General features: G+C 34.3%; 1 protein-coding gene across 1 annotated transcript in view; it reads left to right on the forward strand.

Moving 5' to 3' along the window:
• Positions 1–428: 428 nt before the first annotated feature.
• TBL1XR1 (TBL1X/Y related 1) overlaps positions 429–16846 on the forward strand; it is a gene marked incomplete at both ends in the record, with an annotated part of 41396 nt that continues 24978 nt past the window's right edge. The window contains 4 exons of the mRNA XM_080696736.1: positions 429–486; positions 12347–12492; positions 15613–15835; positions 16523–16655. Coding sequence (XP_080552862.1) covers positions 429–486; positions 12347–12492; positions 15613–15835; positions 16523–16655 — 560 coding nt within the window. The remainder of the gene's footprint in view (positions 487–12346; positions 12493–15612; positions 15836–16522; positions 16656–16846) is intronic.

Below are 16846 nucleotides of genomic sequence, written 5' to 3' on the forward strand. Positions count from 1 at the left end.
TTACAAGCATGTGCCACCATGCCTGGCTAATAACAGTATTCTCGATTTTAAATATTAGCCTTTTTTTAGCTAAGGGACAATAAAAGTAAAACAGCTTTTATATATTATATGATATAATCATTAAAATATGATGCCAAAGCCCTCTTTATTCCCTCTTAGAAATTTTGATTAGCTTTTGTTGACCTTGTAAATAGCACCGGCCATGTTTTGGTTGTATGATCATTTTACTAACAATGGAAAATTAACTTTATCAGGGCTTATTATTAGGTAATATAGAACCCTTAATTTACATCATTTAATAAAACCAAGTAGTTTTTAAAACATGTTTACATTTTGTTTTAAATATTTTACTGAGAAAATAATTAACTTTGTTTTATTTTTAGGGTTATATCCTGTGTTGTGACCTCATGGTTTAAGTGAGAATAAAGATGAGTATAAGCAGTGATGAGGTCAACTTCTTGGTATATAGATACTTGCAAGAGTCAGGTGAGTACTTCTATAAAGTAAATAGGCCTCAAATTATTTTAATATTCTCAAAATAAACTTTTATGCATTTGAAATTTGTATCAGTCCAAACTGCTGAACTTTGTATGTTTCCTTAATGTCTGGACTGCCATTTAAAGCTATGTTTTACTGCATGGTTTAACTCTCTGACTCTTTCAAATATGTTAGAATCAACCTCAGGGAAATATTTGTAATAATCAGTTTGTCTTTTTTATGATTTGTTATAAATTAGATTATTGTACATGTTTAGTAGGAACATATAAATTTTCAAGTACCATCAGTTTGATAATATATATCTAGTATCCTCAGTTAAATGCTATTGGTTCCAACTGTAGTTAGCATTTCAAAACTAAATTAATGGTATATTTTTAGAATGCTTTCATAAGTATTATCCCAACTGATTAAATATTTAACATATTTAATGTCCTAAATATAGAATTGAAAGTCATTTGCAATTAATGCTAAGTAAATCAGTGACCACGTTATCTAGATATTTTAAGAGATTTAGGCATAATATAGAAGGACTTCCATAAAGGAAAATGTGGCTAGATTAAGCATAAAATGTAAAAGTGAAAGGAAAACTGTTGTGTATGGATGAGTCATAGGATGGTGGAAAATATTGATTGCAAGTGGTAAGTGCAGATTATTAACATGTGGTAGAATCATTTGGTAATTTGAAATGTCAATCAAATCTAGAGGTTGAATTTTAGAAATTATACCATAAAGTTACTATTATGGTTTAGTAGTAAATTGAGGTTTGGTATAAGAAAGACAATTTTGGTAGCTACGAATGAGAGAGAGAAAAGAACAGAATAGAAGTCTAAACTACTGAAGGACGTTGAAGCCTCAATTTGTAGTTTTTAGATTTGAATAGTTGTTCTTAGAGGGCTTAGGTCGTTGTCCTTTCCTTCCTGGGAACAAATCCATCCCATTGTTTGACATTTTCAGCCGTGCTTCAGTTCTGAGCCTTTCTCTTAGATGGATGTTTTCTGTTTCCAAGAACTAGCACTATTCCTCTTTGACTAGCTGAGAAGATGATACTCAACAAGGATGGGCAGGGAGGGGAAGAGAGATAAGAAACTAAAGTTAACCAATCATAAGAGAATAACTTGTTATGAAGCTTTGAAATTAATGCATCTCTTTTGTTTAAACTGGTTTAGAAGACATATCTAGAAGAGAACTTCCAAATATTGTTTAGAATTAAATAAAATGATTAATAGCATGAAAAAGCAGTGACCTCTAGTGATTGTTATATATGGAACATGTAAATGCATTTAGAAGTTAGAATTTTTGGCCCAAATGCAGTTTGTTAGGTCAAAATACATTGTGCTTTTTGCTTTCGAATGTGATCACCTTTTAAGCCAGAACTTTGAGAATTTTGAACAAATAACCAAAACTGCTATGAAGGATCAGTAGATGGGAAATATATTACAAAATATGTATTTTAAAGGCAACTACATGCTGAACCATATGAAATTAATGGTTTTGGAAGTGAAACAAATGAATAGCTCAGTGATGTTCTGTGATTGATTCATCCTGTGCTGAGGTAAAATAAGGCAATATGAAGTTAGTGTGCTAATGAACACTTAAATTTTCCTGTGTCCAAACAGAAGTCTACAAATTGATCTTTTATGTTTCTACAATAAAACATAGTAAAAATATAGCAAAATAATATTCTGGTTTAATATATGAAATATTACTTAGTTACTAAATATTATCAAAAGTTTTTTAACATTATATTCTTATATAAAATCCTTTTACATGGGTATTTTAATTTATAGTAAAATAAAGCAGAAATCATATTTAAAACATTGTATGGACTGATATATATTAGATGAAGGCCTGTATAACTTTTTACTCTGTTATCAGGTATGCTTATTGTATTCCATAGAAAGTTTCATGCTTTCACTATACTAATGATAAAGTGCAATATTAACTCACATTTCTAAAAATAGAAACAGCACTCTTGGTAAAAATTATAACTTCTTTATGTTAAGATATATTGAAAAAATTTAGGCTCTACTGATGACCTTTTGACTTAATGGCAGATTTTTTAGAAGTGTAATTTGCCATAGATTTAACAATCATTGCCTATACCAAAATTCTGAAGTCTGATCTTGTGACCACCTGCATGCGTCACTTAGGTGACTTAGTCACTTAGGAAATAACAAGTGGGACTAGGAAATCGACATTTTACAAAGGCCTTAGGTGATTCATGGGCCTAATAAAGTTTGAAAGCCACTGGCCTTTGTTAGTTGTTGGACAGTTAGAACTTGACAAGAACGTTGACACTGGGTATGTATAACGTTCACAATATCTTGAAAGAAAAATTATAATTAGTAACTTCAGGATAAAGTAGAAAGCATGAAATGTACATATACTGATACCCAGAGTATGAAAATATCTTGTAAAGAGGAACTACCTATAAAAGTGGCTTATTTATATTTGTGGGCAAGGCTTAGCAGTAATGATGGGGCATGTTTTTATCATAAAGGATGCTGTGAGATATTCATTTGAAGTAACTTCCAAAAATAGGCAATAGAGAGAATTTTATAGTTCTATGAATTTAGGATTTACCTAGAGGCCAGAATCTTGCCCGTAGCAAATTCCCAGAGTGACTGTAGATCTGGGCATTTGTGATGCATTCTATAAAGTTATTCTTGGTTCTTATCTCTAACTATACAAAGATATGGCCATTTTGCAATAAATTTTATTAAATTCCTTGTAGGTCCATAATTATTTCTCTAGGAAGATTTTAATCTATATACAAAAGAAACAGTCTTAACACTGCTCTCATCTCTATAAGAATACTTGGTTGGATTATGAGACACACAGAAAGGGAACACACAGAATCATGGTAATGAAAGGATCATTGCAAAGATGTTTAAAGGACTAATAAGATTGTGAATGCTCACTACTCCCACTAAGGAAGATAAAATTTTTTGCCTATCTCATTACCTAAAAGCCTCTCTTATCTGGAAGTTCAGAAACACCTTTTGAAAGTTCTCTTTTAGCCAAGTGTGGTAGTGCACGCTTGTAATTCCAGCATTCTGGAGGCTGAGACCAGAGGATCACGGTTCACGGAGAGCCTCAGCTGCTTAGTGAGGCCCTCCACATCTTAGTGAGACCCTGTTTTAAAATAATAAAGAATAAAAAATAGGGCAGGGGGGTAGCTTGGAGGGTGAATGCCCCTGGGTTCCATCCCCAGACCCACAAAAAACAGAAAAAAAAAAGTTCTGTTTTGATAAATAAATGGATTTGAAAAGTCGTATTTTTTTGATAAGTGGATTTGAAGTATTTTTTGATAAGAACATTTAATGATTGTTCTCTACAAATAATGTTTAATATTGACTCATTTCCAAATCCAAAGGTAATAAAATCATTTTAATCTTAAATATTTTATAATGTTGTATTAGACTTATTATTTGTTAGTTATTTGTTAGTTGTTATTATTCCTCCCAAATTACATACCTTTTCAGAGATGCATTTTCTAAATTGTGTTAATTCAACCTCAAAAAGTCCATTTAATGGACTTCTTTGTTTCAAATAAGCCATCCATAACACATCAAAACTAATTTAAAGTATATTTATTATTAGGTTTTTATTAAGTATTGTTAACGTTTTATTTTTTTCAATTTTACGTGAAGAAAGTGAACCATAAGCAGATTGTTTGTGCTCACTATCTTACACCTTTATGAGATAGACCGTGTTCAGCATGTATTCTTAAGGAATAAAATTATTTTTTCCCTGTTAAGATGACTTGAAAATTGAAATTACTTGGGATGTAAAACTTTGAGTAATGTTTTACTTGATTCAGCATTCTCTCTTTAATTAGTGTTTGCCTTTCGGCATTAATTTGATTGCTCTTATAACTCATCTAGCAACCATATAATAAGTACCTAGTGGTACATGCTATGTTATATAATAGAAACTGATATGGTGTTAACTATAGAGGAGCTACTAAATTTTTCAAAATATGTTTTCCTCTTTTGCCTTACCTTTGACTTCTGTAATTATTTAGTTTGAGTTTATTTTGCCAAAGAAATTGTTTTGATAATTTTTTGTGAACATCTGCTACTTGTCTTTCTTGTTGCTTTGCATAAGAATATGCAGTTTGATTTAGGTTAAGTTGTATATTTGGTTTAGAGAATTATATATTAGATTTAACTATATCTTTTACATGTTGAAGAGCTCCATTTCTGTATTGCTGATATACTTGACTGTTCTGAAAACAGTTGAATCTTGTGTTTGAAAACCAACTAGAGCCAGGTGTGGTGGCACATGCTTGTAATCCCAGCATTCTGGAGGCAGAGACCAGAGGATCGCGGTTCGCAGACAGCCTCAGCTACTTAGTGAGGCCATTCACAAATGAGTGAGGCCCTGTTTCAAAATTAGAAAAAAAAAAAAAAAAAGGGGCTGGGGATGTCACTTGGAGGTAGAATGCCCCTGGGTTCCATCCCCGGTACCACAAAAGAAGAAAAGAAAGAAAACTATTTAGAAATTGCAAAAACCAAATGCCCCTTATTACTAAAAGGAGTTATTTCTGCATTGTGATTCTGGATACTATTACTTAAAATACAATAACCTCATGTAATTAGAACTGAGGTTCATCTTTCCAACAGTCTTCATCTATCTGAAGATGATATATGGAAGCCCAGCATATTTGGTGTAAAAAAGAACATCTCTTTTCTCCTGTACCAGGCCTTCTTCTACTGTTCACTTTTCTTTTTCAAAGGGATATTACATTTCCCTGAATATAGGCCTTGCACCACACTACTTTTTCTGAGGTGGCACTTATTACTTCAAATATTGTTTGGTTGAGGATTCTTCAACCTGTACAAAAAAATCTAAAAATCCCAAGTGCTCTAAAATCTGAAACTGAGTTCCAAGATGATGCAAATGGGATGTGATTGGCCTCAGTCAAAATGCAGGCACTCTAAAACTAATTTGTAAAATTACCTTCAGGCTATGTATATAGGTACATTTGTTATGTAAGTGAATTTTGACATGGTGGTACACACTTGTAATCCCATCTTCGGGAGGCTTGAAGCAGGTGGATTCCAAGTTTGAGGCTACCCTGGAGAACTTAAAGAGACCCTGTCTTAAGGTAAAAAGGGTTGGAGATGTAATTCAGAGGTGGGATGTTCCTGGGTTCAGGCCCCCCCCCCAAAAAAAAAAACTGTGTGTGTGTGTGTGTGTGTGTGTGTGTGTGTGTGTGTGTGTGTGTGTGAGAGAGAGGGGGGGGGAGGGAGGGAGAGAGAGAATATGAATGAGAGAATATGAATGAGAGAGATATGAATGAATATAAATGACACCTTTGGTCTCATTCCCAAGATACTTCATTGTGTATATGTACATGTTCCAAAATCACACATAGTCTCAAGCATTTCAAACAAGGACTGTTCAAGATGTACGTGTACACACACACACACTATCATAATGGGCACAAAATAACCAAATGAATGAATATGTATAACATGGTTCTGACCTATAATACATGTTCATTTTTCTTATTAAAGTTATTAGCCTGTATAATAGTAAATAAAATCTTAACAATCAATGACAGTACAGTTCTCTTGGTATGAATAAAGGTAACTGGAGTAGGTAACATACGTCACTCTGGGTGCCATTTATAAACAGATTATAGTGCCAGTTGGATGAAGTCAGTTAACCTGGCAACCAGTAATATGCCTCTAGTCATGAAGAGAAGGAGAAAAGAGAACTCAGGATCTGGTATGTTCCACTTCAATTTTCCTTCTAGTTTTTATGAATAGATTACTAGCTATATAGAAGTACAAATAGGTACATAGTTTTTCATTATAATAAAATATGGAATAACTTTGATTTGACACCTATAGTTGTACACTTAACCAGTTTACAATAAACTGCAAGCATTTGTCATAACTGCTAGTAATTAAGGTAATTTTATACTTCCAAACAGTTTTCCTTGTTTTGTAAGCTGAATGACCATTCTTTGCTGACACAGAAAATACTACTACATATTTCTACTGACACATTTATAAAGGACAGAGGTGTTTACAATACTGCCGAGGAGAGAAATTGCTTAATATCAATTTTTTAAGGACTAACCAGTATAATGAGGGCATAGGGGAACATATATAAATCGCTAGTGACATTATAAATTGCCTAACTTTTGAAACTCATTTTGGCAATCATGAAAATTTTCTCTAAAACAATCATGTCTTTTTCAGCTTTTGAGGGAATCTTTGAGGGAGGTTATACGTGGCAAAAAAAAAAACTGTACAGATAGTTTAAGATTTTTTTTTTAAACAGTGAACATTGGAAAAATCTGAATATCAAATTATGGTATCAGTAATTTACTGACCCAGTACATTTATTGACTGAATATATGATAGTATTAAAATTATTTCAGAAAATTTAATATAAAGTCAGGGGAGAGGTGTTTTGTTTTACAATTCTGATAATTGGACCCAACAAGCACTATACATTGGAGCTATATCCCCAGCCCTGTGTTTGTTAGTTTAATTTTGTGGGGATTGGTACAGAGGCAGTTTTACCTCTGAGCTATGCCTCCCTCCTAATCCATTTTTAACCTTTTTGTTTTGAAAAAAAGTCTCATTAGGTTGCTTAGAGTCTTGTGAAGTTGTCCTCCTTTCTCAGTCTTGCAGGTAGTGGGGGTTACAGGTATGTGCCATCCCACCTAGCTTTTATATTTATTTTTAAGTACAAAAGTAGGGCACAAAATTGATATCCTCTAGTATACAAGTGCTAAGTTGTCTAACTCTTTAATGTCCAGCATACCCTATAACACATTCCCCCTCTTCTAATTTCTTAAATCTGGATCTGGACAGCAGAGTTGGAAATAGATTGGGAAAAAAGGTTTTCGTGATGATATAAGCAAGAGTATCAATTTGGGGGCTTTCCTAACCTGAAGCTATAGTAGGACTTTGAATGAATCAGGGTTGTTTGTTTGTTTGTTTGTTTTGTTTTGTTTTGTCCCAGGCTAGGACACTGTATTGTGTTCATAGTTAAGTCCTGCCGTTTTAAAAATCAATTTGCCTTGTCCTAGACACCCTGGTGCCATAGCCATAGTGTTCAAGGTCCATTTTCTTATGCCTGTATGCTGTTTACAAAGTAGAGTTGGCTGGCCCTGGAAGACTGACTCCTCTTTAAGAACGCAATCCCTAACATCCCAAGGGAAAGCAGTCTCTGAAACAAGCAGCATAGAAAATATAGAAAATGGTCATTTTGTGTTCTCACAAAACACACACACACACACACACACACACACACACACATCTGCTACTTATCTCTATCACAAATTGCTACATACTGAATGCTATGGGCTTCATCCTCCTTCCTGTCTGTTACCTCTCTCCTGCCTCTTGAATCCTAATTATACTAGTTAGTGTTATAGAAGGTACTATTCATGTCAGATCTGCTTTTACCCATGAGGAAAAAAGGATGCTATTTTAGGCAGGAAAGCTGGATTTCAACAGTTCACAGATTTAGGGGATTGCTTTTGCTTCCTATGTAAATTGAAAGCTGTTCCTGAAAAAGTATTTCCTGCAGTCATATTTACAGATAAATGAGATTTTTTTTCTCGCATAAACCTGGTTCAAGTTTTAGATTGTTTTTCAAGGAAGACTTAAGTCTTATGCTTTTTCTGGAGTTATAGATTTTCAGATATGCCTGCAATACATTGTGGTATAATTCTAACTTAAAAAAAAAGTTTACTGAGTTACTTGAAATCAGGTAACTTGCTGGTTCCCCAGAATTAATGGAGTAATATACCATAATACTTATCTCAAGCACTCTAGTACAGTACTTAAACCTGTGTAAAAATCATAGATGCTACCATTGTTAAACATTGCAAATTTCCTTGGATCAGCCTAGAAAAAAACATTAACCCTGACAGAGTAAAAATGCAAGAGTCAAGAATGGTATAGCACAGCATATTCAAGATGTTATGAGATTTTTTTCCATTACTTAAGTTAAATGTTCAATGAAAGAAGCTAGGGTGTATGAAATTGATAAGATGAAGTTGAGACAGGTAGGGCTAGATGGCAAAAATTACTGTCTGTCATACTCGGGAGTTTGCCCTGTATTATAAAGGTCAAGGGGATCATTAAAAGTGTTTAGGTAAGGGAGGTGGTGAGTTGGCCCGGGCCACCCTCCCCCCTCATGCCATTTTGGTATCGAGCTGTAACTATTTTCTGTATTTCTATTTTCTGTATTTCTATCTTTTTAATAAACTTCTTTAAATCTTCAAAACAAAGTGTTTAGGTAATTCAGTACCTTGTTTGGGGAAGGGAGAATTTGGGGCAATAGGGTGGAGAAAACCCACCAAGTGCTGTGTGCATGTGTATCGCCATCACTAGGAATTATATTGTGATTAGAGATTGTAATGCACCAATAAAGTGTAAGAAAAGTGTTCAGGTAAGAAGTAATATATCAGTTGTAGTATTCCAGCAGCAGTGTGACACATATACTGAACTGGGGAAAAAGGGAACTAACAGCAATAATAGTCAATGCAAAGGATGATGGGGGCTTAACTCAAATCCTGGCAGAGGAGGAAAAGTGATGCAGAGTCCAGAGGAGGTAGGGTGATAGAACTTGGCAAATGGTAATGTTCCAGGGCCAGGTTAATCCAACTAAGGCTTTAGGTATAATGAAGAGACCAGAAGTTTCTAGGAAAAAAATTGGTAGTGAAGGAGAAAAATAGATTTTTGAACATAATGATTTTAAGCTGCCATGCAGTGCTATGACTAGAAGTAAAACATACTAGTTGAATTTAAATTTATTAAGCAATCCAGGTGTGGTGGCGCAGGCTTGTAATCCCCAGCATTTGGGAGGCTGAGACCAGAAGATTGCAGTTTGCGGCCAGCCTCAGCTACTTAGTGAGGCCTCCATAACTTGGACTCTGTTTCAAAATGATGAATTAAAAAGGGGGAGGGTGGCTCAGAGGTCGAATGCCCCTGGTTTCCACCCCCAGACTCGCAAAAATAAATAAATAAAAAATAAATAAAATAAATTTGTTTAGCAGAGTATGTAAGTGTAGAACGTCTTTAGTGTAAACCTTAACACTAATGAAGACATCAGGGTTGAGTCATTGATATTTGAGAGCATCCGTTAGCTCAGTTATGAGCACATCTTCTATAATTTGAGGTCTGAGGACCTGATATCACTTCTCTTAAGGTCTGACAAAACAAATTCCAGATGTATGCAGCACTGCAGCCAGAAATGGGCACAGTTTTGCCCTTAATAACCTAGGATATTCTTGGATATATTGTGCTAACCCCTTGTGTCTATCTTCCTGTATATATAAAATACCAATAAAAATAAATTGAGCAATTCTATAGGTATTATGTTATTAAAATGAAACAATAGGTTAGCTTATACAAGCAAATTAAATAGGGTATAAATGTAATGATTTTGACTACTTAAATTATACCCAAGAATAGGGAACACAGAAAGCATGGACTTTATGCAATTTACAAATTTCATGTGAGTCAAACACTTTTAAAATTCTGGTGCTAGGTGCTACTATTAAAATGTAGTGTTTCATGCACTTTTCAGGACCCCGAGTTGAAACAACACAATAATGTACACTTTCTCAGGAAGCAGGTACTCAGTTACTCCTTAGCTTTTTTCTTTATTTTGTTTTGACTTTTTAAAAGGAACAGCAGGCTGGGCGTGGTTACGCACACTTGTAATTCCAGAACTTGGGAGGCTGAGACAGGAGGATCACACAAGTTTGAAGCCAGCCTCAGTTACTTAGTGAGGCTCTCAGCAACTTAGTGAGACCCTGTTTCCACACACAGTACCACACACACACAAAAGGAATAGCAGGTGTGTGGTAATGAATTTGATCCTACTGTCTTGCTTTAGTGGCTCTGTTTTCCCTTCTGTTGAATTGGATTATAACATAATAACATTGTGTGTGTGTGTGTGTGTGTGTGTGTGTGTGTGTGTGTGTGTGTGTGTGTGTTTTGCCTAATACATTGCAGAGGCCCTCCATAAATTGATATCTTTTATCTCTGTCTTCTAAAATCTCTAAGCTACCCCAGCCAGTTTAAGATTTTTTGAAAAAGTCATTTAGGAAGTAGTATGTAATTAAAAACTAGGATCTCCAACTTTACTACTTGTGTGTTTATTTCATTATTGTATTTCACACTTTTTCCCCCCACCTTCCCCAGTCCTTGGTCTTAGCTTTTTATCCTGGCAACCTGGAAATTACTTATATCCAAGGAGCTATAGGCTTCCTGCAGTTCTGATAGTAACTTTAAAATGGTATGCTTTTTCCCCTATTGGTTTTTTTTGTGTAGCCATCTTTGTGAGCACAGATTAAGCTGGAAACTATAAATATTTAATCATGATCTTACATATGGGCAAAATCAGGAAATTAAAATCAATGTCTCAAAGGTAATGTGTTTTCTTATCCCCCTCCACTATGGGTAGTTACAGATACAAAAGGGAAGAGAGAGATGAGGAAAATCAACTTAGGTATACTTTGACTATAATAAATGAATTAAAATATTTCCTGGTCCATGCTGTTTGTTACGCCATAGTGTTTCATTATACTCTTTATAGTTGCCACAAGGCACCTAAGGATAGAAGCACAAATACAAAAAGTACATGTACTAAACAGTAAGTTAGAATAAAACAAGTTAAAAAACTATTGTTACTTAGATTAAATCAGTTCAACCAAGAACCAAGCTAATATTCATTTAGTTAGTACAAAAATTTCTTAAACATTCTATATAACCTGTGTAATTTAAATTGTTTTAAAAGATGTTAATAGCAATTACCATTTACTGATTAACTATGATGGGTATTTTGTTAAAGAGAATAACCACCCTTGGTTTTGTCAGTTTTCTAGAACTTTTGGATTTGGACTACACTTTCATAAAAAACATGGCCAACCATAAAAGAGATGTGTTATGGTTTTAAGTATTTCAAATTAGAAGTAAGTAATTGAGCCAGCTGCACACCTGTATTCCCAGTACTTTGGAGGCTAGGACAGGAGGATCCCAGGTATAAGACCAGCCTCAGACTCTCAGGCCTAATTAGATCCTGTTTAAAATAAAAAGTAAAAAGGGTTTGGGGTGTAGCTCAGAAGTAGAATGCCCCTGGATTCAATTCCCAGTAAAACATACATACACACATACTCTTAAATAATTGAGTATGTAGGAACATACTAATTAAGAGATGTAGAAACTGGATTTTTATTTGCTGGCTCTGTATCTCCTAAAGATTTCATTTAAATGAAATAAAGTAGAAAATAGTTTGTATTTTTTAAAGTACTCAATTCATACATTGAAGGATGGGAACTATGTGTTAGAATTTGTTTTCAGTTTTAAATTTGTTGCCATTTCTTATAGTTTTGTTTTCTAGTAGTTTATAAGTTGCAAAATCTTGAAAGTGTTTGAAAATTGATACGTAGAAATTTAAATATACTATAGAAATATTAAATGTCACTTCATCTACCCTGGCCTCAGTTATCTTTAGCTAAGTAGTTGAATCAGATGATTTCGTCTTTTTCAACTTTTTAAGTTTGATGCTTTTTTTTGTTGAGGTTGGTTATATATCATTGCTAAATTTTAGAAAATTTGAAGCCACTAATGTAGAAGGTACTAGATATTTTAAAGAGTACTTTAATTGAGAGAAGAAAATACAGGCAGACTGACATGTTTAAATTTTGATATAGCTTTTATATAAAAACATATTCGGCCTTAGCTAAGAGTTTAAATTTCAAATGAAGAAATGTGATTTTGAATCTTTTCATTGGTATAATTTTTAACATGTTGCTACTAGAAAAATAAATTCTCATACTTTTTTTTTTTTTTTTTGCTTCTAGGATTTTCTCATTCAGCATTTACCTTTGGTATAGAAAGCCATATAAGTCAAAGTAATATAAATGGTGCACTTGTCCCACCTGCTGCATTGATTTCTATCATCCAGAAAGGTCTACAGTATGTAGAGGCAGAAGTTAGTATTAATGAGGTAAGCCATGTTTATTTCAAATACAGATTCCTCCTCTTAAATATGTTCTTAAATTTGCTATCTTCTTTGTTTGCTTATCTGACCTTTGTTTCACTGGTCTAACAAAAATGGTTGTAATTTCTATCTTATCAGTCAAGTTGCCTGAGTAAGGCATGTTGTTTTCTATTTTTAAGAACCGTTCTTTGTAGCTTATTTTCCTTAATATGTGTGCTTATAAGTAAGCACTAGGAAATAATTTTTATTTACACACACAACAACATTTTGCTGTAGAATGCTGAGACCAAACTGATAGTGGAAAATTGGAATCTCAATGTTATTTGGATATACCCTGGTTTTAGAAGCTGAAATTTATAATTAAAACTAACTCTTGACATTGTTGCTAATCTGAGATCCACATATCCACATGTTTAGTTCCAGTGTCAGCACACAGTAGTACAAGGCAAATCCTGTCTGCTCCTGATTTTCTAAATAAAGTTTGATTAGAACACAGCCACACTCATTCATTTAGGTATTGTTGATGGGTGCTTATGGCAGAATAAACCACGTGGCCTGTATGGCCTAAATTAGTAATTTATTACCTGGTCTTTTACAGACGGTTACACACCCTGGGCTAGCTTAAAATTTTCATGTATGGCTGGGTGTGGTGGCGCATGCTTGTAATCCCTGCACTTGGGAGGCAGAGACAGGAGGATCGCACAGGTTCGAAGCCAGCTGCTCTGGCCTAAGAGACCCTGTTTCCAAATTTAAAAAAGTATAAAATAGGTCTGGGAGTGTAGCCTGAAGTTAGAAGGGTTTCTAGGAACCCCAGTACCACCAAATATAAATATATGTAATATTTTTTTTCATGTATGGCCGACTCAGGACATGTGGAGCTTTACCCTTTATTATTATCATCTGAAAGATTAATGTGTTTTCCCTTTTGTAAGAATTTTAGCTGAAACATCTCTGATATATTTGTTAACTATGTAGTATACTAAAGCTTATTTCATTATTTATGGATTTTCTTGTTTCTATGACTAAAGAATTCAATAATACTAATTTAAATATGGCCTCATTATCTTTTTGCACTTTCTCTTTGCCAAGGGTGATAAGCAGGTTCCACCTTTGGCCAGAGGTGAAGTTTAGCTGAAATTTTTTGCCTAAATTTAATGTAATATTTCAAAATGTATTTGTGTTGTATTTAGTATTTATTTTTACTTATAATTTAAAATACTTTTTCCTATTCCTCACATATTTCATTATAATCAACAGTTCAGAAATATAGGCTATGTTTTTGTAGCTCAGCATACCTTGTCATGCCACTTATAAATAATCACTACTACATGTTCACCAGTTTAATGAACCAGGGCTCACCTACATACATTCCTTGCTAATTTGCATTGTATCTATTTCTGATTTGCTCTGTGTCTGTGACTCTTCTTGTGCTCAATAGAGTGTTTTTTTCTTTTTCTTTTCTGCTAATCATGAACTCTTCTCTATTGTTAATAAGTGGAACTCTGGAAGATTTAGCAATCCCCTAAAATTAAAGAGCACTAATCTGTGTTATGATGGTACTTCTTAAACACTGATGCAGTGAAGACCCACTGGAGAGCATGTTGATTACTTGTACTCTGAGCTTCTCTTCAAAGATTTGGTTTTTGTGGACTGCTTGAATCTACCTTATTGTTAGTCATCCCTGCAATGCTGGAAATTGAGCCCAGGGCATGTCCCTAAAGCACTCTGCCACTGAGCTACCCCCTAATCCTTAAATCTATGTTTCTAAGCTGCCAGGTGATAGAGGCTGGTGGTACTTGGAATAGCATTGGGCTGAAAGATTTCAACTGCCTTTGACTGGCTCTGTAACTTTTAAGTCTTTAACCCTTATTGTGCTTAAATTTCAACATTAGTAATCATTTACTAATATCTGAAGTCTAATGTTTTAACATTTGATATTAAAATTTTCTAATGTTCTAATCAAATCACAAGGAACTTTTGAGTTTAACGAAAGTATCTTAAAAGTTGTTATTTTAGGCTGGGCGTGGTGGCACACACTTGTAATCCCCACGCTTGGGAGGCGAAGACAGGTGGATCACACAGGTTTGAAGCTAGCCTTGCTGGCTTAAGAGACCCTGTTTCCAAGTAAAAATATAAAATAAGTCTGGGAGTGTAGCCTGGAGGTAGAAGGGTTTCCAGGAACCCCAGTATCACACACACAAAAAAGTTGTATTCTCTTGAAGTACAGTCACCTTTTGTTATCCTTAAGGATTGGTTCCATCACACACACACACACACACACACACACACACACCCACACCCACACCCACACCCACAATCTTAGAATGCTCAACTCCTTTGTATAAAATCTTTCCATATACTGGGGGGGGGGGTGATACTGTTTACTGATCCCTAGAACATTCTACCTCCAAGCTACACCCCAGCCCTATTTTATTTTGAGATAGAGTCTCATTAAGTTGCTGAGGCTATCTTTCTGTCATAGCCTTCTAAGTACGGGGATTACAGGAATATGCCACCACACCCAGCTCTATACTTTTAAAATCATCTCTGGTACCTAGAATGATGTAAATGCTATGTAAGTAATTTTTGTTCTGTACTAGTTAAAGAATAATGGCAAGAGAAAAAAAAAAACGTTCTTTCTTGATTGGAACACGTGTAATTTTTTCCCAAATATTTTCTATTTACAGTTGTTTGAATCTATAGATTTAAACCTATTGATACAGATGGCTGACTGTGTTTATAATGTGTCACCAAATCTCTTACCATAGTGTAACTTCTATATTGGGCATCATTTTGACTGACATAATTTTATAATCTAATTATAAACCTTTTTATCATCTCAGCCTACATTTTATTTTCAGTTTTCAGCAGTGATCTCTCTTACATCTCTATACATATCTGTATAACATTTATCAACATGAGCCAAATGAAGAAGAAAAATTAAAACTACTTCTAGTTGCCTTTTGATGTTTCTTCCTCTTTTCCGTTCATTCATATGCGAGTTCAGAAAAAATATATAAACATGTTTTTTTGGAATGAAGAGTTTTGGTTCTTCTGTTGGTTGAATACAAGTAACCTTAAATGCTACCTTTTTTTTTTTCCTGTCTCAAAATTTCCCAAATCTAGGATGGTACCTTGTTTGATGGTCGACCCATAGAGTCTCTGTCCCTGATAGATGCCGTAATGCCTGATGTAGTACAAACAAGACAACAAGCTTATAGAGATAAGCTTGCTCAGCAGCAGGCAGCAGCTGCTGCAGCTGCTGCAGCTGCTGCTAACCAACAAGGATCTGCAAAAAATGGAGAAAACACAGCAAATGGAGAGGAGAATGGAGCACATACCATAGCAAGTGAGCTAAGAATTTATTAAAACTCTTTTTCAGGGAAAATATTTTGCTGTATTGGAGTCTCCTATCTCTTCTTCTAAGCTAAAATAACTTTACCTGTTTCATTTATACCATCTTGTTGCCATAACTTGTATTGCACAGTTCAGGTTCTTGTTACTAAACCTATAAAAAATTAGATTTATTTTATTAACTTTCTTTGAAAAATATTTTAAAAACCCATTTTTCTACCTATAATTTAATTTTGCATCTGCATTCAATTTCTAAATAAAATTTTTAATAGTAACAAGTACAGTAAAGCTCCCATGTTGAGACACAAACTAGTCTAATATTATAGGAATGATATCAGCAACCCCTACTGGCAGAAACTCAGAATGGTGTGCTACACATTATATTTAATTCAAACCACTTTCTTATTTTAGTTGTGTTTAGGTCTAACTTTAGGCTTTCTTCTCCTCTAACCTTAGTCCCTATAGACCTGTAAATGTACTCACATACATACTTTAAGAAACACTCTTCTTATATTCAAGTTAGAAATTTTGTTGTGTCAGGCTGTGTAGTCATGTTAAAGTTAACCTGACATTTTTTTTTAATGACACTATATTATAAAGGAAAATATTTGCTTGTTAAGGTCTTCCTCTCATGTTGTCAATAGTACTTAACTAGAATTTGCACTTGTTTCTCATGGTACAGATAATCATACTGATATGATGGAAGTGGATGGGGATGTTGAAATCCCTCCTAATAAAGCAGTCGTGTTACGGGGCCATGAATCTGAGGTTTTCATCTGTGCCTGGAACCCTGTTAGTGATCTTCTGGCATCAGGGTGTGTATCTCAAAGTAATTCTCAAGTAGCTCTTTACAGTAGCTTACAGAACTGTTACACATTTTATTAATATAAGAAATAGTCTACTTAAAAAATTTCAGGATATTTCATTGCTTGCTTATGGTCATTTTTGCCTCAGTAAGTCTTTATTACTTCATGAAGTAATTTTAGAAGGTTTAATTAAACTTGCT

Source organism: Muscardinus avellanarius (assembly GCF_963383645.1).
Source record: "Muscardinus avellanarius genome assembly, chromosome: 5".
NCBI classification, from domain to species: Eukaryota; Metazoa; Chordata; class Mammalia; order Rodentia; family Gliridae; genus Muscardinus; species Muscardinus avellanarius.